At 39.8% G+C, this 27,991-nt stretch overlaps 1 protein-coding gene across 5 annotated transcripts; it reads right to left on the bottom strand.

Annotated features, from left to right (window-relative positions):
* Positions 1 to 106: 106 nt before the first annotated feature.
* On the bottom strand, positions 107 to 27,799 carry palm1a (paralemmin 1a). 5 transcript variants are annotated; one of them, XM_028444703.1, is made up of 10 exons: positions 27,736 to 27,799; positions 22,075 to 22,108; positions 21,904 to 21,984; positions 19,440 to 19,561; positions 4,813 to 4,855; positions 4,618 to 4,624; positions 4,512 to 4,556; positions 3,026 to 3,157; positions 630 to 820; positions 107 to 539 (listed from the first exon to the last, which is right to left on the bottom strand). In XM_028444703.1, exons 1-10 carry the CDS (start codon positions 27,738 to 27,740, stop codon positions 330 to 332), a joined length of 870 nt encoding a protein of 289 aa, XP_028300504.1. In that variant the 5' UTR covers positions 27,741 to 27,799; the 3' UTR covers positions 107 to 329. The 5 variants fall into 5 exon arrangements, with proteins under 5 accessions (XP_028300504.1, XP_028300502.1, XP_028300506.1 ...); XM_028444701.1 differs by having other exon boundaries at positions 107 to 820; XM_028444705.1 differs by having other exon boundaries at positions 107 to 820; positions 19,440 to 19,576; positions 27,736 to 27,760.
* Positions 27,800 to 27,991: the final 192 nt, after the last annotated feature.

The following is a 27,991-nucleotide window of genomic DNA, read 5'->3' on the forward strand; positions in this document are numbered from 1 at the left end:
CCCAGTCTGTTAAAACTCAACCCCAGGATTCCATTAAAGGTTCTCTAAAGTGTCAAAACAATCCCAGACTGGACCATGAACATAATAACAACAAGGAACACTGTGATTGGTCATCAGCTTCTGTTTATTTTTACATTAGCAAACAGCTAATGCTAGCACTACTAATAACTACAGTGAATATTAATGCTGCTAACCCTATTACTGGTTATGGAGCTAATGCTAATGTTGCACATGCTAAAAAGGCTACTGCAGCTAAAGCTGGACAATCTGAGCATCAACAAACAAACATAAGGTCATGCATGGGTGGAGCTAAGGGCGCCACCTGATGGTCACATGATGCTGCAGCACCTTCGTGGTTTGTTTTCCTTTTTGATCACAGCTCGATTCTCTGTCTTTGAAGCCTTGATATCAGGAGGTGCAGAGGAGGCGGGCACAGTGGGAGGTACTTCCTGTCTTGGGGCAGGCACAGTGGGAGGTACTTCCTGTTCTGGGGGCGTGGTTTCCTCCTCAATGAGAACCAGCTCAGCTCGTGCTGTGCCCTGCAAACCAAGAACCTTTATGGTCTCGTCTTCATCTTCCACACTATGATATCCCATAAACACCATTGAAACCGGGCTCTCCGCGCTGACCTGGTCCTCCTGCAGACCAGGAACCTTCAAACCAGAAACCTCAGAGACAGGGATCTCTGTTAGAGGAACCTCAGGTTGAGGAGCCTCTGCTGAGGTCATCATTGACACTTCATCTGCTTTATGGATCAGATCTTCAACCTCAGACGAGCTGAGCTGGTGGAAACCATCCACTCCATTCACCTCATGGACAACTGGAGGACACACAGACAGTTACCAGCTACTATAGTAACCATAGTATCCAGGTAACCAGCTACCAGTGACGTGCAGTCAGTGTAGGCAAGAAAGGTAGTGCCTACCCATTGATACTTTGATTATTTGTTTTAATAATAATATAATTATAAATTATTTATTTTTCAATAACCTACAGTACCTATAAGTTTGAAAGTGTCAGCATTTTGTGCTTTTCATATCCTAAATGGCTTAACATCACTATTTCCTGGTACGGCAGAGACGCTGCACAGTCTCACTCCGCTGTAAGGCAGGAGGAGGAGCCAGGAGGAGTTTTTATGTGTTTGCACATGCTCAGTCAGTTCCCCGAGATGAAAACCATTTACGTCCAAAGGCAGATCTCTACGCTGCCTTTGGACGTAGCCGTGCTATGCTAAATGCTATACATACGTTCACAGTGCATTAGTGAATTGTTATCATGTGACCGCTGCTGCTACGTTCTCTAGCTAGTGGGCGGGATAACACTACAGTCAGGATGACAGCGCTAGAGACGATAAAGTAACTTTGTTTTGAGGAAAAACAACATCTTTTAAAAGATGGAGACCAACACCTGAGCTACCAGACCTTCAGCAAAGATAAGGTCAGAACATTGTTGGTTCTTTCTACAGTGAATGGAACAAAAGGAAGGATTGACTTTGTGGATGCTCCTCACTGAGGATGTTCTGAGTTGTTGTTGTTTGAATTCTTTAGAGGTGACACCATGTAGCAGACGTACATAAAGCATACTGAATTATAGGGCTGGGTATCGCCAGGTACCTCACAATGCGATATATCACAATTTTTGTTTTGTTTTTTTGCCCGCGATAACGATATTATCACGATACTGCGATCATCAATATATGGCGGTAAAATGAATCCACAATACATCATGATAACTGTCATTGAAGAAATTCTGAATTTATCTACTGCATTGAATCTATTTCACAGGAATTATTAAACATTGTCAATTTCACATGAATCATCAAGTGTTTACAGTGACTATTAACACACACTGACCACAACTAGTCACATGACCTGTGTTATGTTTAGGTCTTTAACAAAAGACTGAGACTAAATAATGTTTCACCAAAACATTGTTAATAATGTTTGTGCAAATTAACTTCAAATCATAAAAAACAAAATGAATAAAAAAAAACAAAACCTAATTTCAGTGTTAATATTATCAACTAAACATGGACACATATCAGTTCTGCTTAACAAACACAATAATTATATCATCTTCATTTCTGTGAGATTCATAAAATATCTTATATTATATAATATATAGACATTAATTTATAGACGCACAGAAGTGAATAGACATGAACCTCCTAGACAATAGCTAAACACTGTTAATATTTACTGTAGTGGAGACAGAATAATTATCACATCATCACATTGAAGAACCATTCTATAACATTTAACAAAGTGTAAGACATGGAATTATGATTGATAAAAAGTAACCAGTTACTATAGTAACTATAGTATGGGAATGGAAATGTTTAAATACTTCACCAGAATGGACTCAATATTCAGTGGTTGATTTTAAAATGCTTTGTGGTTTGGACTGTTTTTAATTCTGACGACTTGTTTAGAGCTGGTGGTTGTTGATGAACTGATGTATGAATGTAGTTATTGTTGTTGTAACTGTGTCTGCTGCCATGACAGGTTCGTCTATTTCTAATCTTAATGAGGCTTTGATCTGTTTAAATAAAAGATATAATAAAGACAACAAGCAGGGAAACAACCTACAGTTTACACACACACACACACACACACACACACTGTCCTTTCTCTCTAATTCCAGGATTAACCCTTTGTTAACTTCTTACCAGGTAAATCACAATGGTAACCATAGTAATTGATTAACCATTCAGTGACGCTGACAGCCAACACATGTTGTGACGTTAAACACTAAGTGGGCGGGGCCTGTGTGATAATAAGGGTGATATAAAATCTAGAGCTGGGAGTTTAACTCGTTAATTGCGATTAATTAATTACAGAAAAGATAACGCACTAAAAAAATAATGCAGTTAATGGCTTTACATTGTAATTCTTCTTCTGTGGTAACTTCTTTGTGCTAACGTAGGCTGCTCTGCCTGTGATTGGTCACAGGCTGCTAACTCCACCCCTTTGCTGTGAATCACCTGGTTCTAACCAGCTTCATAGTACAGGCCTCAGTGACTCACCTTTGAGTTCATCTTCATACACCTTAACGGCCTGATGCTCGGGGTCAAAGGGCAACGTCGTGTTAGTGGACAGAACCCTGGTCTGACCCGTCAGCCAATCACGTTCCACCGTGATCTGCACTGAGTACAGAGCTGCAGGACACACACACACACACACACACACACAGAGTTACTTTATATAATGTTACTATTGTTGTTATTATGGTTTTTACAACTCATAATAATACAGTTTATTTGTATCTGCTATGGAGCAGAAAATAAGAATAACTATGAGGTGCCAAGTGTAAAAATGTAGTATAAAAGTTGTAGCTAACACATTTTCATTATTTATCTCACTTTTCTCATATTTAGCACATTTTCCTACATTTAACACATTGAACCACATATATAGAGGTAAAATATCTAAATCTAAATGGTATATGTTATATCTAAATGTTAAATCTATATCTAAATATTTAGTCTAAATCTAAATGTTATATATCATATCTAAATGCTAAATCTTATATCTAAATATTAAATCTAAATCGAAATATTAAATCGAAATGTTTAAATCGAAATGTAAATATTATATATTAAATATAAATATTTAAATCTAAATGGAATTGTTATATATCATATCTAAATGCTTAATCATATATCTAAATGTTAAATGTTAAATCTAAATTTTGAACCTAAATGTTTCACACATATGCTAATTGATCCCGCCCCTTGTAACCTCAACCAATACACAAGCAGAGACACACACAGCCGCTCCCACCCACCTCTTCACCGATGCCTGCCTGGGTGATGGCGGTGGACGAGCTGCACTTCACGGTACACTCCCAACACAACAGTGCAACACAATTATTAAAATGTATTTTAATGCTGTAGTTTATCAATGTTGGTTTTGATTTTCATGTGGTTACGTTAGCTGAATAGATAAGGAGGTGCGCTTGAAAGCAAAAGGTCTAGGGATCGACCCTACCATGGGCCACCTTTCTTAATTCGTCTAGAATACGTCTGCTGAGCAGATTTAGATATAACATTTAGATGATATATAACATTTAGATTTAAACATTTAAATTTAACATATAATATTTACATTTAGATTTAAACATTTAGATATAGATTTAATATTTAGATTTAGATTTAACATTTAGATATAATATTAAGCATTTAGAGATGATATGTAACATTTAGATTTAGATTCAATATTTAGACTTAGATTTAACATTTAGGAATAACATATAACATTTAGATTTAGATTTAAAATTTCAATTTAGATTACATATTTAGATATAAATTTAACATTTAGATATAACATATACCATTTAGATTTAGATTTAAATATTTTAATGTTGGAAAATGTGCTAAATATGAGAAAAGTGAGATATACTACATTTTTACACTTGGCACCCCATACATAATTTAAATTTAGGCAAAAAAAAGAACATCGTTTGTTGTTATAATGTTCATATTTGGATCACGTTGTTGTTATTGTTCTCACCTCTTTTCATTTCCTCTGCTGCAGCTCTGTGACCTTTGACCTCTGCTGAGCACAGACACCAATCAGACAACCCCCGACTCCAAACACCACAGAAGAAGAGATTTACCCGTTACCTGGAGGGAAATCACGTGGGTTCATTTTCAAAATAAAAGCCTATGATACCTATAGCAACAATTCCTTTTTTGTCTTTTATTCTGAAAAGCTTCTCAATTAATCAACAAATAATAAACATCAACACTGAGGGGCGGAGCTACTGTTACTATTGTTGCTGTTGTTGTCATGGTTACAGGAGAGTACTCACAGTAGAGAGTCCAGCTCCAGGACGCATCACATCCTCATCCAACCTACACAATAAACACACACATTTAAACACACACACAGGCTCACACACACACACTTACTGTCCTGTCCTCTGAAGCTGGGTGTCCTGTCTCTTTAACTCCAGGATTCACCCTGTGTTAACTCAAGGTTCCCACACTTTTTTTACAATGATTTTTCAAAACTTTTCCAAAATATTTTCCCAAATTTTCACGTCTTAGTTCTGAAGCACTAAAATAATCTGCTGGTTTTTAGCGTACGCTAGCTAAGGTTATCCTGCTTTACTGCTATAACACTGTAAATGTATCCATTGTGAGATGAATAAAGGATTATCTAAACTTATCTACGCACAGTTTTATTAATGAGGCTGAGAGTGAATTTGCGTGAAAGTGAGATCTTGTGATTCCTGCTCAATGATGCTGCAGATATGCAGCACTTTCACGCTCAGATAACACTTAAAATATTTTGGGTTTAACATGTGTTAAACATTAAAATAAAATAGGATCTGTTTCCCGCCCCTTTCCCTCTGTTGGTGATGCTGACAGCCTCAGTAAGAACACAAAGTGGGCGGGCCCTGTGATATCAAATCTGTATGAATCCAGAGTTCACTCAGTCATCAGAGCACAGGCTCCGCCCACAGCGAAGGTGAATGATGATCATGTGATGAATATTTCTAGATCATTTTAGTCCAGAGGCCAAATAAGGACCAGTTTGATCTGAAGAGGGCCACAGAAAAATAACTATTTTAACATCAGTTGTTCAATAGTTCCTATCAGATCTTCACTGCAAAAATTATTAATTTTCTAACCAATGGTTTGTCTGAAATTACAAGTTTTGTGAAAAAAAGGAGAATTCACAATTAAAAATGACTGCATTCATGTGACAGAAACAAAGGAAAACTGAGTTTTATTCGATTGGTGAATTTGAGATATAACTACAACTGGATTATTTGGTTACACAATAATTCATGTGTTCTAGAATCTCTCCAGTTTCCACACGAATGCTAACGTAAGCTAACGTAGGCTGCCTTGTTGAGTTGGGCACCAAGAACCAGTTCCTAACGTCCGGTTCCGGAACCGTTACAAAGATGTTTGAATTTGTTTTTATTTTTTCGATTCGTAAATGACTGCACTAGTTTGTATGTATGAGGTGCGTTCAGAACGCAACTGTAGCGACTGCAGTCTGTGTGTGTGTGTGTGTGTGTGTGGAGCCGCTGACTATAGGCTGACAGGAGAGAGAGAGCACTGATCACTTCTTCTCCGACCATATCATAGACAGCACCACTTCTATGGTTTAAATGATCAACTTATATAGTTACTAAAGGATGAGTCCATCCAGAATGTAGACGTATTCTAGAAGTTAACAGCTTTAATTTAGCCCCACTAAATGAGGAAGTGTAGGACAGTCCTCTGCTGCCGTCGTCTCTCTGTAGCGGGGGAGGGGCTACCTCTACAGACAGTGACGACCAGTTGTTGCTTTTTCTAAATTTATTGTGTTGGTTATTTTTGAGTTTAAAGAAAAAGAGATTGAAGCTCCGATGAGAGCTGATAAAATGTCAATGTCAACCTTATTTATATAGCACATTTCAAAACAGCTGTGGACAATGTTTGCTGTCCAAAGTGCTGTACAGCAAACATTATAAAGTACAATATAAAAACAGTCACAAAATATACAGCATAAAACAATAATAATAAAATACATGGGATCTGCTCAACTTGTGTTGAAAGCCAAGGCAAAAAGATGGGTTTTCAACAATGACTTAAAAACATGAATGGACTGGACCATTATGACGTTCAGCTGAAGGCTGTTCCTGAGTCATTTGATTGGAGGATCTCAGTGTTTGACCTGGATCACAGATCAACAGAAGCTCTAAAAGGTAGGATGGAGCCAACCATTCAGACATTTAAAAACCATCAACAGTATCTTGAACTGAATCCTAAAACTGACTGGAAGCCAGTGCAGAGAGGCCAACACAGGAGTTACTGTATGTGCTCACGTTTCCTCGTTCCCGTGAGCAAACGCGCCGCTGCGTTTTGAACCAACTGCAGACGCCAGATGGAAGTTTGATCGAGGCCACAGTACAGAGAGTTACAATCAATCAATCAATCAATCAATCAATCTTTATTTGTATAGCGCCAAATCATAACCAATGGTATCTCAAGACACTTTACAGTAGAGCAGTCTTAAGGACGGACTCTTCATTTTATGGATACACACATATGCATATATACGTATATACACATACATATGTATCCCACACCCAACATGAATTCATCATGGCGGCAAGGAAAACCTTCTGTTAAGCAGCAGGAACCTTGTGTGGATCCCATTCCTATGATGAACAGCCATCCACGTTATGCTGTGTTGGGTGTGTGCAGAGGAAAGGGTGGAGACAGAGTTGTTGAGACTCTGTAACTCCACACTGAGGATCCCACGGACCTGCAAGACAAAAGCCAGAAGGAGTACAGGAGCAAACACACAAGGGAAGAAGCAGACATAGAGGGAGTGTTTGAGAGAGGAATGGGACCCTCTCCGGTCCCTCTCTAACCTAAATGACCTCTCTCTTAACGCCCTCTCCAACCTCTCTCCAACCGAGCATGCCAGACCCCCCCCCCCGGCAGTCTATGCCTATTGCATCTTAACTATGAGCTATGAGCTGGTTCCTAACTAAAAGCTTTACCAAAGAGGAATGTTTTGAGCCTAACCTTAAAGGTAGAGAGGGTGTCTGCCCCCCGAACCGTGGTTGGTAGATGGTTCCAGAGAAGTGGGGCCTGATAACTGAAAGCTCTTCCTCCTATACTACTTTTAGAGATGAATGGAACAACGAGTAGTCCAGCATTTTGAGAGCGTAGTGTTCTGGGGGGATTGTATGGCACTACAAGCTCCTTGAGATAGACTGGTGCCTGTCCATTTAGGGCTTTATAAGTGAGAAGAAGAATCTTGAATTCTATTCTATATTTTATGGGAAGCCAATGCAGAGAGGCTAATACAGGAGTAATGTGATCTCTTCTCCTAGTTTTAGTCAGTACACGTGCTGCAGCATTTTGAACCAGCTGAAGTGTCTTAAGCGACTTGCTCGGGCAGCCTGCTAAAAGAGAATTACAATAATCCAGTCTAGAGGTAACAAAAGCATGGACTAGTTTTTCGGCGTCGCCCTGAGACAGGATAGATCTGATTTTAGCAATGTTACGGAGATGAAAGAAGGCAGTTCTTGAAGTTTGTTTTATGTGAGAGTTGAAGGATAAATCCTGATCAAATAGAACCCCAAGGTTTCTAGCAGTTGTGCTTTGTGCCAGAGTAATGCCATCTAGGGCAGTTAGGCTAGCATAGGTTTCTCTAAGGTGTCGCGGGCCCAGTACAATGACCTCAGTCTTGTCTGAGTTGAGAAGAAGAAAATTTTGGTCCATCCAGGCCCTAATGTCCTTTAGACAGGCCTCAAGTTTAGATAGCTGATTTGTCTCACCTGGCTTCATTGATACATACAGTTGGGTATCATCAGCATAGCAGTGGAAGTTAACAGAGTATTTTCTCATAACATTACCAAGGGGGAGCATATAGATACAGAAGAGGATTGGACCTAGCACAGAGCCCTGAGGAACCCCGTAGCTTACTTTAGTGTACACAGAAGACTTATCATTCACGTGTACAAACTGGTACCTATCAGATAGGTAGGACTTAAACCAGTTTAGGGCAGTCCCTGTGATTCCAAGTAATTTCTCTAATCTCTCTAGTAGAATATAGTGATCTATAGTGTCAAAAGCTGCACTAAGATCTAATAAAACCAGCACTGAGAGTCGTCCTTCATCTGAAGCCCAGAGTAGATCATTAGTTACTTTAACTAAAGCAGTCTCTGTGCTGTGTTGAGCTCTAAAGCCTGACTGGAAGTCCTCGAACAGGCTGTTGTTTTGAAGGAAGTCACAGAGCTGAGCCTCCACAACTTTCTCAAGAATCTTTGAAATAAAAGGAAGATTAGATATAGGCCTGTAGTTTGCTAAAGTGCTGGAATCAAGAGTAGGTTTTTTGAGAAGGGGTTTGATTACAGCTACTTTAAAGGACTGTGGCACGTAGCCTATTGATAGGGATATATTTATTGTCTCCAACAAAGATGGGCAGACTAGGGGAATAACTTCTTTAAACAGCTTAGTTGGGATCGGATCTGAAAGGCAGGTCGATGGTTTGGAGGATGAAATAATAGAGTTAAGTTCCTGAAGTCCTATATGTGTGAAACAGTTTAGGTTAGGCCTATTTACATTTAATGGTACAGCAGGCCCAGGTGAAGGCAGGGAGTGGCTAATTTTATCTCTAATCTTGTGAATTTTATCGTTAAAAAATGTCATAAAGTCCTCACAGCTGAGGGCTAGAGGAATCATGGGCTCAATAGAGCTCTGACTTTGTGTTAGCCTGGCTACAGTGCTGAAAAGGTACCTCGGATTATTTTATTTTCTTCAATTAGTGAGGAATAGTATGTAGATCGACTATGTCGTAAGGCTGTCATGTATTTACTATGGCTTTCTTGCCAAAGTATTCGTGACTCCTCTGTTTTATTGGAGCGCCACATTCTCTCTAATTTACGGGTTGTTTGTTTGAGTGTGTGAGTTTCAGAGCTAAACCACGGAGCTTTCCTCTGACGTTTAATAGTTTTTTTCCCTCAATGGGGCAATTGAGTCCAAGGTGGATTTTAGTAGACTAGCAGAGCTATCGACAAGCAGATCCAGTTGAGAGGGGTTATAATTAATATCATAGTTATTTATTGGATGGTGCACTGAGTTTAAGGCAGCAGGAATGGCCTCTTTAAATTTAGCCACAGCACTGTTGGATAGATTTCTACTTGTAACTATTTTATTGCACAGTGCGAGATCCTCTAGGATAATGTTAAAAGATATTAAAAAGTGATCTGATAGCAGAGGATTTTCAGGGTAGACTTTTAGTTCATTAATATCAAGGCCATATGTTAGAACAAGATCAAGAGTATGATTTAAACGATGAGTAGCTTCATTAATAGTTTGAAAAAAGCCAACTGAGTCTATTAGGGACATAAAGGCTGAGCTCAGGCTATCACTATCTTTGTCCACATGGATATTAAAATCTCCTACTATCAGTATTTTATCAGAACTGAGGACTAAGTTTGATATAAACTCAGAGAATTCTGATAGAAATTCAGAATAAGGGCCTGGAGGACGGTAAATTATCACAAATAAGACTGGCTGGCAGGTTTTTGATTCGATATGAGATAAATTTAGAACCAGGCTTTCAAAGGAAGTGTAGTTGGCCTTTGGTTTAGGATAGATTAGGAGAGAGGAATGATAAATAGCTGCTACACCACCTCCACGGCCTATGTCTCGTGGCATATGAGTATTTAAATGACTGGGAGGAGTGGCTTCATTTAAACTAACATATTCATCTTGATACAGCCATGTTTCAGTTAAACAGAATAAATCAAAGTTATTTTCTGAGATAAGGTCATTTACTAGTAGAGATTTGGATCTCAGTGATCTAATATTTAATAGAGCACATCTAATGGTTTTATGTTTTGGTGTTTCTAGATTTGAGATTTTAATTTTTTTCAGATTTTTATAATTGATAGCTCTTTTATTTGATTTTATGTTAAAATCATTGTGAAATATGGGTCGAGGGACAGACACCGTCTCCATAAAATAATATTCATCACCATCACAACAGTTGTCATGGCGATGAACACAGCTATCATAATAGCAATGGGAGGGAAACTGTCCTAAGGCAAGCGCAGAGGGGCGTGGAGGACTCCCCCTCTGTAACATGGTCTCATTCATGAGATGTCATAAATGTGCCATGTTTTCTGATAGTAGAGATGCTCCCTCCAAAGTAGGATGGATTCCATCTCTTCCTATCAGGTTCGGTTTTCCCCAGAAGGATCTCCAATTATCAATGAAGCCCACCTCGTTTTCTGGACACCACCTCGATAGCCAGCGGTTAAATGATGACATGCTATAGGCTATACATGTCATCACTGGTCAGATTTGGTAAGGGACCAGAGAAAATTACGGAGTCCGACATTGTTTTAGCATAAGCACAAACTGATTCAATGTTCACTTTGGTTGCTTCCGACTGACGACGTCGGGAGTCATTAGTGCCGACATGGAGGACTATCCTATCAAACTTACGATTACTCTTTGCCAGCAACTTTAGATTTGATTCTATGTCGCCCGCTCTGGCCCCTGGGATGCACCTCACGATGCCCGCTGACTTCGCTAGCTTCACGTTTCTCACTATGGAGTCGCCAATTATCAGAGTTTGTTCCCCGGTGAGTGTGTTGTCCTCAAGGAGGGGGGAGAACCTGTTTGAGACGTGAACATGGTGGTGTCCCGAGCGGCTTTTTGACCTTCGACTATGCTTACCACGGACAGTAACCCACTCATTGCTGGCCGGGGGGGAGGCTAAGCTAGAGCTAGCACGGTCCGCACCGGCTAGGTCCTGCTTGCTAGCTTCGGTTTTGGTATCAGGGGTGCGGAACCGCTTCTCCAGATTGTTGATCCTCGCCTCCATATCTAACAGTACGCTACACTTTATGCAACTACCATTGTCCCTAAAGGAGGACGAGGAGTAACTAAACATCTGACACACCGGGCAGGAGAGCGGAGGGGAGGAGAGAGAAGCCATAGGTGCTAAATTTAAGCTAAGCTAAGCTAAGCTAAGGACAAAAGGAAGTTTAAAGGAGATTGTACTGCCTATAAGAGGCGAGATTGCTTTTTACTTAACCTTCGTACGTTTAACTGTACGGTAAAAATTAAAACAAGTGTTTTCAAGGCTAAAATATCAATGACAACAAGTTTGATTAGAGTTAGCAGAACACAGTAGTAGAGCGCTGCAAACAGCGGTAGAGTGTAAACAGGAAATGATCGATACGTCACCACGTCAGCACGTCACCAGCACGTCACCAGCCGCTGATCTACAGCAGAATCTAAAATAATCTAAGCGACACGTAATAAAAGCATGAATGACACGCTCCAGGTCGGCATTGGTGTTGCTCGATTTTGCTGAGCAAACGCAGCTGAAAAAAAGCTATTTTTGACGACTAAACTTATTTGTCTGTCAAACTTAAATAAACTGTCCAAAACAACCCCAAGATTCCGAGCAGAGTCGTGGAAATAGATACTCAAAGGGCCCAGAGCAGTGACATCACATGAGTTATCAAATACAATTTCAGTTTTAGAGTCATTAAGCTTTAGGCAAGTTTGAGCCATCCAGTCCTTTACTTCCTGTAAACAGTCAAACAAAACTTGAGCATTGTCTGTGCCTGGCTTCAAAGGCAGATACATTTGCAGGTCGTCTGCAAAACAATGAAAGTCAATTTTATATTTTCTGAAAATTGACCCAATGGGCAACATATACATTGAAAACAATAAGGGGCCCAAAATGGAGCCCTGCGGCACGCCACAGCTGAGTGGGGCAACTCCAGAAACGTAAGGACCAAGGTGGACGACAAAAGATCGATTTTCAAGGTACGATCTAAACCAACTTAAGGCAGTACCTTTAATGCCAACATGATTTTTGAGGCGTGAAAGCAATATTTCATGGTTGACAGTGTCAAATGCTGCCGTTAAATCTAAAAGTACCAAAACAGTAGAGCAGCCTGAATCAACAGTTAAAATAAGGTCATTAAAAACTCTTAAGAGTGCAGTCTCAGTGCTGTGACGTAACTTAAACTTTACATCCAGGTAAGTTTGTATTTGAGCAAAAACCAGTTTTTCCAAGATTTTTGATAAGAAAGACAATTTAGAAATTGGCCTGTAGTTTGTCAGAACTTCAAAGTCCAGGTTTTGCTTCTTAAGCAGAGGCTGAACAACAGCATGTTTAAAGGAACTTGGAACGCAGCCTGATGTCAGCGAGGAATTTATAATCACCAGTATATGAGGCCCAATCGCACACAAAACATCTTTGAGCGGTTTAGGAGGGAGACAATCAAGCGGACAGTTAGAAGCTCTTAATTTATGCACAACAATGGACAGGTCGCTAAGGGACACAGGTTCAAAATGCTCAAAAGCCACAGAACACACAGAAGTAACACAGGGATCAACCACTTTAAAAGAAGAGGTTGAGTCTCTAATAGCAGTTATCTTGTCAACAAAAAATTTCAGAAAACTTTCACACAAAGTTTGAGAATGTACAACATAGTTTGAGTCAATAGGTTTCACAAGTCTATTTAAAACATTAAACAGAACTTGGGGTCTGTTATGATTTGTAGAAATCAAGTTTGACATGTACTCAGCTGTAGCACACTTCACAGCTTTCTGATACTTTGATAAACAGTCTCACAAAACGCCCAAAGAAACGTGAAGCTTGTCATTTTTCCACCTCCTTTCCGCACGTCTATATTCACGCCTAAGTGTATGAGTAGAGTCATTCAACCATGGCTCAGACACAGACTTAGATTTAACCATTTTCAAAGGAGCAATCACGTCTAAAATGGAGGAGCATGTAGAATTAAACATGCTAGTGGCCTCTTCAACAGAACAAGGTGATAAGACCAGTGTGGGCACAAGATGAGTAAAAGCATTTGAGAATTTTTCTGCTGTCGACGGGCCAGTTACCCACTGTGTAAGATTAAAAAGTCCTTTACCAGAGGCTTTGAGTCACAGCAAACATGTATGTTAAAATCACCCACTATTAAGAAATGATCACATTTAAGAACGGTTCCTGCTACAAAGTCAGAAAAGTCTGCAATGAAGTCTTTGTTAAACTTTGGAGGTCGATATACCAGCTCGCACAGAACAGGCACAGTGCTCTGTATTTCAATCAACTGTAGTTCAAAGCTTGAGAAAGTTGTTGCTGGACGTTGTCGGCATTTAAGACTGGATTTAAACACAGAGGCTAGCCCTCCGCCCTTTCCATAGATACGGGGAGAGCTAAAAAACGAGCCGCCTGGAGGAAGAAGTTCAGAGAAAGCTGAAGACTCACCAGGACGTAACCATGTCTCTGTCAGAAACATGATGTACAAATGCTGGGAAATGAAGAAATCGTTGAGTACGAAGGTCTTGTTTGCCAGCGACCTGACATTAAGCAGTGCCATGCGAAGTATTTCCACGTTTTTCGGTGAAGAAGCTCGTGCTAGCAAGCGAAGGTTTTCCTGGTTAACGCCGCGGTGGTTAGCAGCTCTGGGACGCCGGGTGTGGAGCCGCTCCGAGAGTTGCGACGGCATCAACTGATGTCCCTCCTGGATTCCACTGGGCAATACAGGGATGAGACAACGCTCACTTCCCCGAGATGTAGCTGGGTTTCCATAGCCGCCTTTCTTTGCCACTCAATAATCTTTCCATCTCAACCCAAAGGAGTCCACAATTGTCAGAGTTGTGTTGCACCCAATATAATAATAATATAATAAGACAGCACAAATGTGGAAAGTTGGGAAGAGCCAAACCACCATTCTGTTTAGACTTTTGTAGATGTCTTTACGTAAGCGTGGCTTTTTGCCGCTCCAGATGTAAAAGGAGATAGGCAAGGCAAGGCAAGGCAAATTTATTTATATAGCGCATTTCATACTCAAGGCAACTCAATGTGCTTTACATGATAAAACATTCAATTGTTTAAAATCAATAAGAACATTTAAATCAATAAGAACAATTAAAATCATCAGTAAAATCAATTAAAATCATCAGTAAAATCATCATTACATCAACAACATGACAAAAAATCTCTCTCTCAATCAGTAGAGAAAAAAAGTGCCTTTAACTTTGATTTAAAAATGTTCACATTAGATGCTGACTTCAGCTCTGCTGGCAGTTTGTTCCACTTCTTTGCAGCATAACAACTAAAAGCAGCATCACCATGTTTACTGTGAGCTCTGGGCTCCACTATCTGATCTGTGTCCATAGATCTCAGAGACCTGCTGGGTTCATACCTGACTAACATGTCACTGATGTATTCTGGACCAAACCCATTCACACATTTATAACCAGCAGCAGAACTTTACAGTCTCCTCTGAGGCTGACTGGGAGCCAGTGTAAAGACTTTAAAACTGGAGTAATGTGCTCTGACCTCTTTGTTCTGGTTAAGACCCGAGCTGCAGCGTTCTGAACCAGCTGTAGCTGTTTGATGCTCTTTTGAGGGATTCCTGTCAGAAGACCATTACAATAGTCCAGTCTGCTGGAGATAAAAGCATGGACCAGTTTCTCCTGATCTTTCTGAGTCATTAAACCTTTCACTCTGGAGATGTTCTTTAGGTGGTAGAAGATGTTTTTGTGATAGATTTGATCTGATGCTGAATGTCAGATCTGAGTCAATCAGAACACCAAGGTTTTTGACTTGGTCTTTAGCTTTTAAAGATCGAGACTCAAGATAATTGCTGACAGCAGTCCTCTTTTCCTTGTTACCAAAGACAATCACCTCCGTCTTGTCATGGTTTAGTTGAAGGAAGTTTTCACTCATCCAGCAGTTTACTTTTTCTAAACAGTCACACAACACCTCAATGGGACCATAGTCATCTGGGTTCAGTGATAGATATAGTTGTGTATCATCTGCGTAGCTCTGATAATCAACCTTACAGTTCTGTAAAATTTGTCCTAAAGGAAGCATATAAAGGCTAAACAGAAGAGGTCCAAGAACAGATCCCTGAGGAACCCCACAGGACATTGGTAATCTGTCAGATTCAAAGTTTCCAATGCTTACAAAATAGCTTCGCTCCTCCAAGTATGACTTAAACCATTGCATTACTTTTCCATTTAGTCCAACCCATGTTTGCAATCTGTGCAACAAAATTGTATGATCTACAGTGTCAAATGTAGACTTAGATCCAACAGAATGAGAACAGATACTTTTCCTGAATCAGTGTTCAACCTTATGTCATTGATCACTTTGATAAGAGCAGTTTCAGTGCTGTGATGAGAACGAAAACCTGACTGAAATTTATCAAATATTTTGTTGAATGTTAAGAATTGACTCAGTTGGTTGAAGACCACCTTCTCAATGATCTTGGCCATGAATGGAAGATAGCAGAATCTAGCTTCTTAAAATAAGAGTTTGGAATAAATACAGGTAGACACTGGAACAGGTATAAATATCTTGGAAGCACCGACATTTTGATTACATTAACTCTTCAAATCAGTGAGAGTGGGAGGGGTGTCCACCTATCCAGATCTTATCAAAGTTGATGGAATAATTTATCAAAGTTGTTCTTAAAGAGATTAGTGAATTTTTTGGTCACCTTAATGCCAATATAAGTAAAATGATCTACTGCAATCCTAAAGGGAATCTTAATAGTTTAAAATGACATCAGGCATGTTAAGTGGAAATAGTTCGCTCTTGAGCAAATTCAATTCATACCCCAAAATGTACCCAAATTTAGAAAAAAGTCCCAAAATAGAGGGAATCGTTGTAACCGCATCAGACACAAAAGGCAAAAGGTCATAAAGGGATAATTTATGTTCGGTACAGAATCTAAACATAGTGTTGTTATTTCTCACAGCTATGGGCTCAATGGTTAATATGAACAGGAGGGGACTCATGGGGCAACCCTGGCGTGTGCTATGCTGTAATTTAGATGGTTTTGAATATCTCTCATTAGTGAGCACCATAGCTGAGGGGTAAGCATACAGTAATTTAATCCAGGATATAAATCTGATTTAAAGTAGCAGAGAGAGAACTCATTTTAAGAGAGTCTGAGTATACGGTAGTTAGGATGGAAGTTAATTTTCCAGAAAAAGATGCATAAAACTCACTAGGCAGACCATCTGGACCAAATGATTTCTGGGGCTGTAATGATTTAAGCGCCACCATGACCTCCTGCTGTGATAACGGTGCATCCAAGGCCTCAACCTGATCAGAAGACAAAACTGGGATTTGTAAATCTCTGAAAAGATTTATCAGAAGACAAGGGTTAGTTCTCAGAGGTGGACAAACTATTATAATAAGCATCATTTATTCCTTGCTGGTCAGTAATTTCTTCCCTATTTGGGGAATGTATCCCACTGATGACTTGTTTTGATCTGTCTCACAAGCCACTCTCCAGCCTTGTCCCCAAGTTCATAAGTATTGCTTCTATTTTTAAGTAGTAGGTTTTCTACAACTTGAGATGTTAGTAAGTTATGCTCTGCACTAAGTTTAAAGCGTTCCTCAAACAGGTTGTGAGAGGTTTGTGAATTCCTTTGATCTATGTCAGCTATTTGATGTTCCAGCTACGCTTGTTTTGACCTCTTGTTAGAGACATATGATATCACTTGCCCCTCATATATGCATTAAGAGCCTCCCATACTGTTGAAATGGAAATATCTGGGGTCATATTGATTTCTAAAAACATAGATATTCAGTCTGACATAAAAGTTATAAAGTCATCATCAGTAATACAGTAATAGAGTTAAACCTCCAATGCTGCCTAGGAGCTGCAACATCAGGTAGTTATAATTTAAGTAGAAGAGGAGCATGGTAAGAAATAACTATGGGTTGGTATTCACACAGCAGCACGTCTGAAGTCAGTTTATTATCAATATAAAAATAATCAATTCTGCTGTAACTATGGTGGGGATGTGAAAAAAAGGAATATTGTCGGTCTCAAGGGTGTAAAAAACACCAAATATCTGAAAAGCCAAAATTCAAAAGAAATGTCTGAATAGGACACGATGTATACCCCAGCCTCACAGAGGATCTGTTCATTCCAGCATCCATTCATAAGTTAAAATCCCCCCCATGATGAGTACACAAACACGAGAAAAGAATTGAGGCTCATCAAAATTTGGGGCATATATATTAATGAAAACCACTTTAAAGTTGAAGAATTTATCAGTGACTATGACATAGCGACCATTAGGATCAATAATAATAATATATAGATCAATAAAAGAAAAGAAAATCCACCAAGACAAGAAAGAGTACAGTTGAATATTCACAAATGCTTAAATATAGAGGTTTCTGTATTTACAGAATAAGGTAACAAACCTGGTCATAAACACAGCCCCTATTTAGACCACTGCACACAAAGCCTCATAAATTTAATGTAACAGTCTTTATAGTTTTTGATAAAGGTTTTTTGATAAAGGCCGTCCAGTTTGGCTGTGCTGGGTACAATAGTGAGGGTTTCAATCCCATGTTGTACAGAGTTGACATCACAGACCTGGATTCCCTCCTTTGGTTAACCATTTCAGAGCAGTAGTCCTCGTAGACGCGGAACGGGTTATTTTTGTACTTCAAATCGTCCCGTTTCCTGGCCTCTTGGATCACAAGGTCCTTGTTTTGATGACGGTGAAAGTGGATAATTACAGGCCACAGCCTATAGGTTTAGGAGCAAAACTCTGCTGTGCACGGTCTAGCTCCGGAGTGGAGGGGAAGGTGCCCAAAGACCTTCTGTAGTAATTCCGGAAATATTTGCTGGGTTGAGGACCCTCAATTCCTTCAGGCAACCCCACTAAATGGAAATTATTCCTACAATCTCTCCCCTCCAGGTCTGTTAGCTTAGCCTTTAGCTTCAGGTTGTCATCACAAAGCATGTCACAGGCACTTTCCACCTCTTTCAGACGTACATGAAACAACTCAGCATTTTCCTCCAACGATCCCAGTCGCTGGTCATGGCTGTTCACAGTTAGTTGAAGCCCATCCAGCTTCCCATTAACCTCACTGAACGATGTTTTGAGGTCAGCCAGTAAAGTCTGTGTTCAGCTAGCGAGGCTATCAGATCCGCTTTGCTCATAGCGGGCTCCGATTCGGTTCTATCGCTGGGTCCCGTCTTGGCAATTTTAGGTGGCATTGTCGTCAGCGAGGTAGTCCCTCGATAACACAAATGTGTGTCGGTAACAGGTGGGTTTCTTTACAGGATAGCGGGAGCCAGCACGTCTCACCCCATGTTTGTCAAACCCAGAAGTCCTCGGGACCTTTGTAATTGAATATCCTAGTTACAGTACAGCAACCAAATTAAACTGTACCAACTAAGTGAATGAATAAAATAGCCGTGTAAAGGCTTTTTTCAAATGAAAACATTCTCCTGTGAAACCTGTGACCTGCACAACTCAAAGAACCAGAATTGAAAATCATTTAGAACAGGAATCAATATTGAGAATCGAGATCGGAATCGTTAAAATCCAAACGATGCCCAACCCTATTGGTCTGTCTGTGATTGGTCACACGCTGAAAACGCTGCCCCTTTGATGTGAGTGTGAATCACTTAGTGAAGATAAATTAAATCAGGGCTTTCACCTTTAATTGGCCATGTAATGTTATTACATTAATGGAATTTGTCCTCTGTATTTAACCCATCCCTGGGGAGCAGTGGGCAGCCATTTTGCGGCACCTGGGGAGCAGTTCAGGGTTAAGGGACTTGCTCAACATTCCACAGTGACGGCCCAGGTGAGGCTTGAACCGGCAACCCTCCGATTACAAGCCCAACGTCCTTAACCACTAGGCCACCACTCCCCACATGGTTAAGCTTGTGTGATTAAACTAACCTGGCTAAGCTAACATGGTACAGCTAACCTGGTTAAGCTAACCTGGTTAAGCTAACCTGGCTAAGCTAACATGGTACAGCTAACCTGGTTAAGCTAACCTGGCTAAGCTAACCAGGCTAAGCTAACCTGGTTAAGCTAACCTGACTAAGCGAACATGGTGCTAACCAGCTTCATAGGACAGACAGTGTGAACTGGTTCTGACTGAGACCTGTTGATGGTTCTTCTCTGGTTCTCTCCTGGTTCAGGAGGCTCCATGGTTCTGATGTGGCTGAAGCCTGGTCCAGTAGAGGACGGTCGTTCCAGCAGCCATCGTTCTCTCTCAGCCTGGGACTGTGTTTACAAACACTACTGAACAACAACATAACAAACAACAACAACAACAACAACAACAACAACAACAACAACAACAACAACAACAACAACACAAACACAGAATAAATAATATCGCACTCAGAGTTGGAGAAACCATGAGTCTTCATCCCTAACAGGACATGTCCTGGGGTGTATTCTAGAAAAGAGGTTTAACAAACTCTGAGTTTATCCATAAACTCTAGGTCAACATACCCCATGATGGAAACTCTGTGTATCTGATTCATTACAGCTGGTATGAAGTGGATCAATCAACTCTGAGTATGTAAACCTTGGGTTACTGACATGTACGCGTGTGGTAAAAAGCCATCATCAATGGAGCAAAGATAACACAAACTACCATGGCAACCACCCGATGGGTGAAATAAGCAGGTGCTTATAGAGGAATATGAGTCTGTTCTAACGGTGTTCACTAAGAACGCCACTTCAGAGACTATAGTCGCTTAAATCTCACGTGATTTTTTTGGTCACTTCATCACTTCAGTGACGTGACGACCAGGGAATATTAGTATGAATATTATGTGTGGTCAGCACTGGGAGGGCTGATCACTTCTTCTACAGGTATACATTTACAGCTCTTACCATAGACAGCTCTACTTGTACTTATGGTTTAAATGATCAACTTACAGAGTTTCTAAAGGATGAGTTCATTCAAAATGTAGTTAGAATTTAAAAATTGTATTCAAGGAGTATTTCACTTTCATTTGGCCCTAGTAAGTAGAGGAGGTGTACAGCCCTTCTATAAAGACAGTGACGGCCACTTGACGTTGCATCATTTATATAGATTTTTAATATAATGTAGTCGTCTGGAGGCCCAAACAAGACGTGATAAAAAAGATGACAGCTGAGATTCAAACCCCTAACCCTATGCGCTCAAGCAAGCTTCATTAACCCTTTCACACTATGATAACTATACATCCAGCTGTATTACAGTATGAAACAATGTAAAGTTAATGTTGAGCCTTAAAACGTGTATTCATTTCAATTGTCATCTCCTTTACATCCTCCACAGGTTTGTATCCAGTGAACTTTACTACAGATGTCAGTAGATGTTTTAATGTAGATCAACCTCTCAGTGTCTATCACTAAAGGTAGAGCTGGGATTCATCTGACTCACAGTGAAAATTAATGCCAAATTTATGGAAGATATTGCCTACGGGGAGGAGCTAAATGATGAAGGGAAGGAGCCCCAGGACTGAGCCCTGAGGGGGAGGGGTTTAATTTAAAGGATTCAAGATAGGATTCAAACCAGTTAAGGGGGGTGTGGGTAATGCTAATGGAAGCTAATCTGTTCATAAGGGTGGTGTGAGAGATGGTGTCAAATAACACACTCAGGTCTAGCAGGATGAGGATGGGAGGAGTCCAGAATCAGCTGCCATGATGAGGTCGTTGGTGTTTCAGTGCTAGAGACTGGAGTTTAAACCAGAGTAATACTGGTTTAGTTTGAGTATTAGAGGATGTGGTTATTGTACATGTCTGTGAATAGTGAGGTGGGTTTGTTCATGGAGGTGCTCGAGTTGGCGACCTCTGGTTTTCATTTAATATTACGGAATGATATGAGACGTGAAAACGATCAGTTATGGGGAGTTCATCAGCTTTACAGTAGAGGGGCAGCAGAGTAAATCAAGAATGTGACCTTTTGAGTGGGTGGGAGTGTTGATATGTTGACCTAAATATACATTAATTTTCTGAATAATGTTTTTATATTTAATGTGTAGCTGCTGCCCAGTGGTCTTTTCTCCTGTCGTATTGACCCTAAATGAACCAAACATTTTAAACCAATTACTTATACATGTTTGAGTGACTGTATTATAACTTAGCCCATATTCTATCCTTTAGGCTGTGACAGTGTTACCTTTTCCTCACACAGTCCTCTATAAACACCTGATTATTTCACCATCAGGGTGAAATAATCACTCTCTTCCAGGTGGTTGCCATGGTAGTTCGTGTTATCTTTGCTCCATTGATGATGGCTTTTTATGGCACTTGTGCACGTCATTAACCCAAGGTTTACATACTCAGGGTTGATTGATCCACTTCATACCAGCTGTAATGAATCAGATACACAGAGTTTGTTGAAACTGCTTTTTGTAACACCCTTCTAGACAAGTAATAAACCAAGATTATTATTAAACAATAAGAAACATTAATAATAAAAACATTATTAATAACAATAAACCAACATTATTAATACATAATCAATAAACATTATTAATAAATGATTAAAAAAACATTATTAATAAATAATAACCAAACATTCATTATATAAATAAAAAACAAAAATAATAAATATAAAGATAAACCTTGAGGAGCTGCTGAGTTCTGCGATCGTTTTCCTGCTCAAGTTTGTGATCATCAAACTCCAACTGCAACTTCCTCTGATCCTGAGGCATGATGGGAAATGGAGTCACATGCATGCACAAACACACACACACACACACACACACACACACACACACACACAGAGGTCTCACCTCCAAAAACTGCAGCCGGTCCTGCTGAGAGACTCTGAAAGACAGACAAACACAGGTGAGTTACACATATATCTATATCTATATTTTTATTTTATATCCAAGGTACACCAAAGGACAAGTAAAAATATGAAGGTACACCTATTGTGTAAAATAACCTTTATAACACGTGGAGCCATAATGTAGGATATTTGTGTGTGTGACACCGTGTTTGGTTGCTGTGGTAACGAATGGGAAGCGGGGTCACATGACAGGTGGTCGAGTATTTCCAGCTGGGTCGCCGTATCTTTTGTTCTCCATCACATGCTGCTACATGTGGTAAAGTGGACACACACCCATCCAGTGTGTGTTAACTGTGTTTTATTAAATCATTTCTAGACTCAGTGTGCTTCATCGCCATGGTGACAGCGTGTCTGACAGGTACAGAACACATTGATTTGCTCTCAAGCAACAAGGCTGCTTTGGAGTCACAACTTATCAACAACTCTAACTTTCACACCAGGAAGGTTCCCAGGCCAGATGGTATTTCTGGCAGAGTGCTGAAGTCCTGTGCTGACCTGTTAGCTCCAGTGTTTACCACCATCTCCAACCTCTCCCTGAGTCAGTCTGTGGTCCTCACATGCCTAAAAAAAGTTATTATTGTCCCAGTACCAAAGAATGGCTCTCCAACATGCCTTAATGACTATGGCCCAGTACCACTAACCTCAGAGATGATGAAGTGCTTTGAGAGACTCATCAAGATGGAAATCTGGATCTACTACAGTTCACATATACTGTAGATGGAATAGATCCACAGATGATGCTGTCTCCCAGGTACTTCACACCACCCTCACCCATCTGAACAGAAGGACTATGTGAGACTGTCCCCACCAACCTCTATTTCAAGCTGATCAACTTCAAACTTAACACCTTCCTGTGTGCTTGGATCCTGCACTTCCTAACAAACAGATCCCAGGTCGTTAGAGTGGAAAGACACACCTCCAGCCCCTGCACCCTCAACATCGGTGCACCACAGGGCTGTGTTCTCAGCCCCCTGCTCTTCACCCTGTATACACATGAATGTGTGACCACACGCAGCTCCAACATCATCATAAAATTTACAGTTGACACGGTGGTTGTGGGTCGCATCAGCAACAATGATGAGCAGGCGTATACAGGGGAGGTTGTAAACCTGTCACAGTGGTGCCAGGACAACAACCTGCTCCTCAATGTCAGCAAAACCAAAGAACTGATTGTAGACTTCAGGAGAGGAAAGCAGTGGGATTACACCCCTAACATGGATAACCCACATAGACAGTCAAGTGAAAAGGGTGAGGCTATCACCTCAGACAGCTGAGTCTCTGTGAGGGTCCTGAAGAGTTTTTATTCCAGAGCAGTGGAAAGTTTGCTGACGGGAAACATCACTCAGTGGTAACGGGAACAACACTGTACGTGACCAGAGAGCCCTGCACAGCAGCTCAGAGTATCCACCCATTCCTTAGACAGAGTACTGGAGAGTGCTCCTTCTGGGGATTCCCTTGTTTTGCTGGGGGATGTCATCACTCACGTTGGGTACCGACGGGCCAAGCGGAGCGCAGCCACGGCGGTCGCAGAGGCAAAAACCTGGACATGGGAGGAGTTTGGTGAGGCCATGGAGAATGACTTCCGGATGGCTTCGAAGAGGTTCCAGACCACCATCCAGCATCTCAGGAGGGGGAAGCAGTGCACTGTCAACACTGTGTATGGTGCGGATGGTGTGCTGCTGACCTCGACTCGTCTTGTGGATCAATGGAAACAATACTTCGAAAACCTCCTCAATCCCACCTACACGACTTCTGATGAGGAAGCAGAGCCTGAGATCTGTCCGGAGTTCCTCAAGGCCCTGGATGTTGCAGCATCACGTGGACATCGGGGGCAGTGCCTCTGGAGTGGCAGACCGGGGTAGTGATCCCCCTTTTTAAGAAGAGTGTGCTCCAACTATAGCGGGGCTCGAGACTGCGACCAAAATGGTCGCATATGCTACTATTTTTCTGTGTAAATTTTATCTTGTTGCAGCCGTGTGAGTGCGTATGGTGACCTTAATTTGGATGGAGAGGCTGAACGCTTTGTCACGTTCCACAGAGTGCACCTCTCTCTCTCTCTCTCTCGCTCAGCGCTGCAGGTGATGAGACGCTGCACGCTCACGTACCTTTACTGCAGGTACAGCAACGATGAATATGCAGAGTATAAACATCAATGAGCTCCTTTGGAGTGTGGGCGGTCCGTGAACAGAGCCAGACATAACGAGTCGTTCACAGAGTACACGCTCACATTGAGAGCAGCAGTAAAAATGAAGAATGTGCTGAGCTCAGCAATACAGCATACACACTCATCAGAACCATCATGGAGGGACCAGAACTGATGAACTATGATACCAGGACAGATGTTCAGCTGTGGTTCTCTCAGAGCAATGGTCTGCAACCTGTGGCTCTGGGGCCTAATGTGGCCCTTTGACTCTTATACAATGGCTCCCTATAGCTTTAAAAAACTATTGAAATAAATAGTTATTTTTTACAGAGGTTATTAATGATCAATGACAAATAAAATCATGATATAACAATGTGTTAACATAAAATAAATCACGTTGTACAATGACTCAGCACATTCCTACAACATCTACAGACCATCAACTTTCCTCCACCTGTGACTAACCTTAAGTTTTAAATCCCTGGTAAGAAACTAAACCAACAAAAACACTATTTCTGGAAGAAAATACAGATTTTAATTGTGTGGGAACAGATTCATTTAACCACCAATGTACAGGTTAAATATGTATGTTTTATGTGTGGCAAGAAATGAGTAATTAGCATGTGTTGATCACATGATCATGTGTTATTATATTCATGTTACTTTTTATAGACTTTCATATACATTAACTATAAAAATCTTCTTTATAAACATTGTGTTCATGTAAACTGAGATGTGTAAGAATTTGAAGATAAAGATAATGTTTTATTTATTGATGTTAATTTATTTTATTTTAAACTGTTTTTAAGTTTCCATTTACATGATCAATATAAATGAAATCAAACATTATTCTATATAATTTTAACTGTATATAATTTAATGAGATGAGGTTAAATGGTTCCTTGTAGAGTAAAGGTTACAGACCCCTGACCAGGGGAAGAGGGTTAGGAGACCCCACTATCAGAGCTGGACCCTCTCAATTTAATTCATGGTGAATCAATGCAGATGATAAGTTGGTTATGTTACTGTTAAATTAATTCATGTACAGCATTTATGTAAAATAAAAAAACAGAATAAATGTAACCTGTTGTTATGATTTAATGTTATTTTAAAAAAATGTTACGTCATCTTTTAAAATGATATAAAATAAGTGACCTGTTATTCAGCCACTGATTGTTGCAGAAAAACTTAATATTGATCAGTGGTGATTGGTGTATTTTTCTCAAGGGGGAGGGGCTACAACTCTAAAATAGATTTACATCAAAAACAGGTTTTGTGTAGCTTTGAACAAATAAATAAGAACTATTACATTTACAGAACTGTTTTCAAACTAACCATGTTTATTATTATTTAACCCATAAACAAGAACAAATATAGTATACAGTAGTAGTTTATACCAGTGGGTTCTGAACCCATGTACCCCCTTATGTCCAACTACCACATTTTACTCAGAATACTATAAAAAACATCTATAAATCATAATAATGGAATGAATGAGTGATAACACACATTTTAAATAATCTCATTTTATCAATAAATGTAAATAAACAGTATTTAGTGTCTCTTGAATAGATTTATTTCTATAGTTTTATTTTGTGTATTTAGTTTTTGTGTGTGGTTGGTATTATTTAAATTATTCCATCTCAGTCTGTTTATTATGTCATTATGATTGTTTCTCTGTTATGTTTGCGTAACTTTGTCTTTGTTGTTGTTTTGTGTGTTGTTGGTAATAAATATTTTAATCTCTTAGTGTGTTTTTAGTGTCATTTTGTGTATTTTGTTGTTGGTTGTTTGTTCTTTTTATTATTCACTATATTTTTCTCTTATTTGGTGTTTTTATTGTTGTTTTATGACTTGTTGGTAATATTTAGTATTATTATCATTTAGAACTAAAGAAATAAACATTATAAAACCCCATATTTTTAATGCTTTCATTTGTTAATTTTCCTTAAGTACCCCCTGTAGTGCCATCACGTACCCCTAAGGGTACACGTACCACAATTTGAGTAACTCTGCTATATACAATAAAGTGAGTGAGAGTGTGTGTCAGAGTTATTATACTTCTTGAAATTTCATTTTGTTTTGTTTGTTATTTTTGTTTTTCAGATTTGACCTTTTTTTCTCCAGTTTTAGTTTAACAAGTAATTGAATAAAACATGTTTGAAAATGAAGTGGTAAATGAATAAACATAATTTAAGACATGACAATATATAATTTAAGAGCTAGTTTACAAAATATGGACTTATTCAAAATTTGAAATGATCAAATATAGTTTGTTCATGTTTCTCTGTAAAATGCTTTAAATGCTCCTGTGTTTATACATGCTGAGTCAGCAGGTAGGCAGGGAAAACTTTATGATGGACCACGTTAGCCCCTCCCATGGCGGGAGGAGGGTGTTGTGTAAATGATCAACTCTGCAGAGCCGCAGTGTGTCTGTGGACGCAGGTAAACTCCACCCACAGACACTCTATTAACTTGTATTGAAGAGGCGTTACTGCACAACTTTGTACGAGAGTGGACGGTATAGATTAGTGCGCCCTGAACAGGAAACACTTCACCAATCAGACGCAGATAAACCAAACAACTTCACACATCATTATTATTATTATTATTATCTATATAATATTTATTCTGATGATCTAAATACAGATATACATTTGTTTTGTAGTACTTTTAATTCATTATCATTTTTATAATTTTTTTGTCAAACAAACGTGGTGAGGGGTGGGGCGGCGCCCTAGCGCCCTCTACTGGCCACCCACCATTGCTATTGACACTAAAACATTAAAACATTTATAAAAATATATCTCGAGTCATTGTCAATCTTTACTTCATACAAAACTACGATACGTCAGTTAAATCAATTATTCATACAGTTCCTCGTGTGTATTCAATACAATACTTTAAAGTTGATTCTGATTCTGATTCTGATCAGCATGTATGGCTATGTTGTACATTACCCCCACCCTGCTCAAAAAAAAAAGGAAAAAAGGGTGTGACCAAATTCTCTGTGTGTGTGACTGACACACACACACACACACACAGACAGACAGGTGAGTTACAGACAGACTGTGTTTCCATGGAGACAGTGATCGGTTCTCTCTGTAAATCTATACTTATATTTTAATGTTTGTGATTTGATTATTTTCAAATATATTACAGTTTGTGTTTAGACCACATTTTATTGTTTGCAGATTAAAACATTCTCACTGATTCAGTTTGTGACGTTTTAAACAGATTATTAGTTTTCACTGAGTCACGCTTTGATCCGCTCCATCACTGTAATCATCCGCTCAACAAAGTAGAGCAGGATCTCAGCTCCGTCTGTCTGTGTTAGCTTAGCTTAGCTTAGCTACAGCAGCGCATGGATATAAATACACAGACACAGAATAACTACAGACCGCTCTGTGTCTGTTCTTATCCAGTTTTACACATTAAACCGTGAGGAATGATACTCACTCCATGTTGATGCTCACGATGAACCTTCTGCTGCTGATACAAGCCCCTCCCACCGAGGGGCGTGTCCTGCAGCGCAGGAATACTACAATAAGAAACGTTTCACAGTGACGTCAGAGACATGCGCCGTTCGGAGCATTAAATAATGATAGTAAAAATAAAATATTAATATTAATATCCATCCATCCATCCATCTTCTTCCGCTTAGCCGTTTCCGGGTCGTGGGGGCAGCATCCTCAGTAGGGAGGCCCAGACTTCC

The sequence above is a fragment of the Gouania willdenowi genome, chromosome 4 (assembly GCF_900634775.1).
Source record: "Gouania willdenowi chromosome 4, fGouWil2.1, whole genome shotgun sequence".
In the NCBI taxonomy this organism is placed as follows: domain Eukaryota; kingdom Metazoa; phylum Chordata; class Actinopteri; order Blenniiformes; family Gobiesocidae; genus Gouania; species Gouania willdenowi.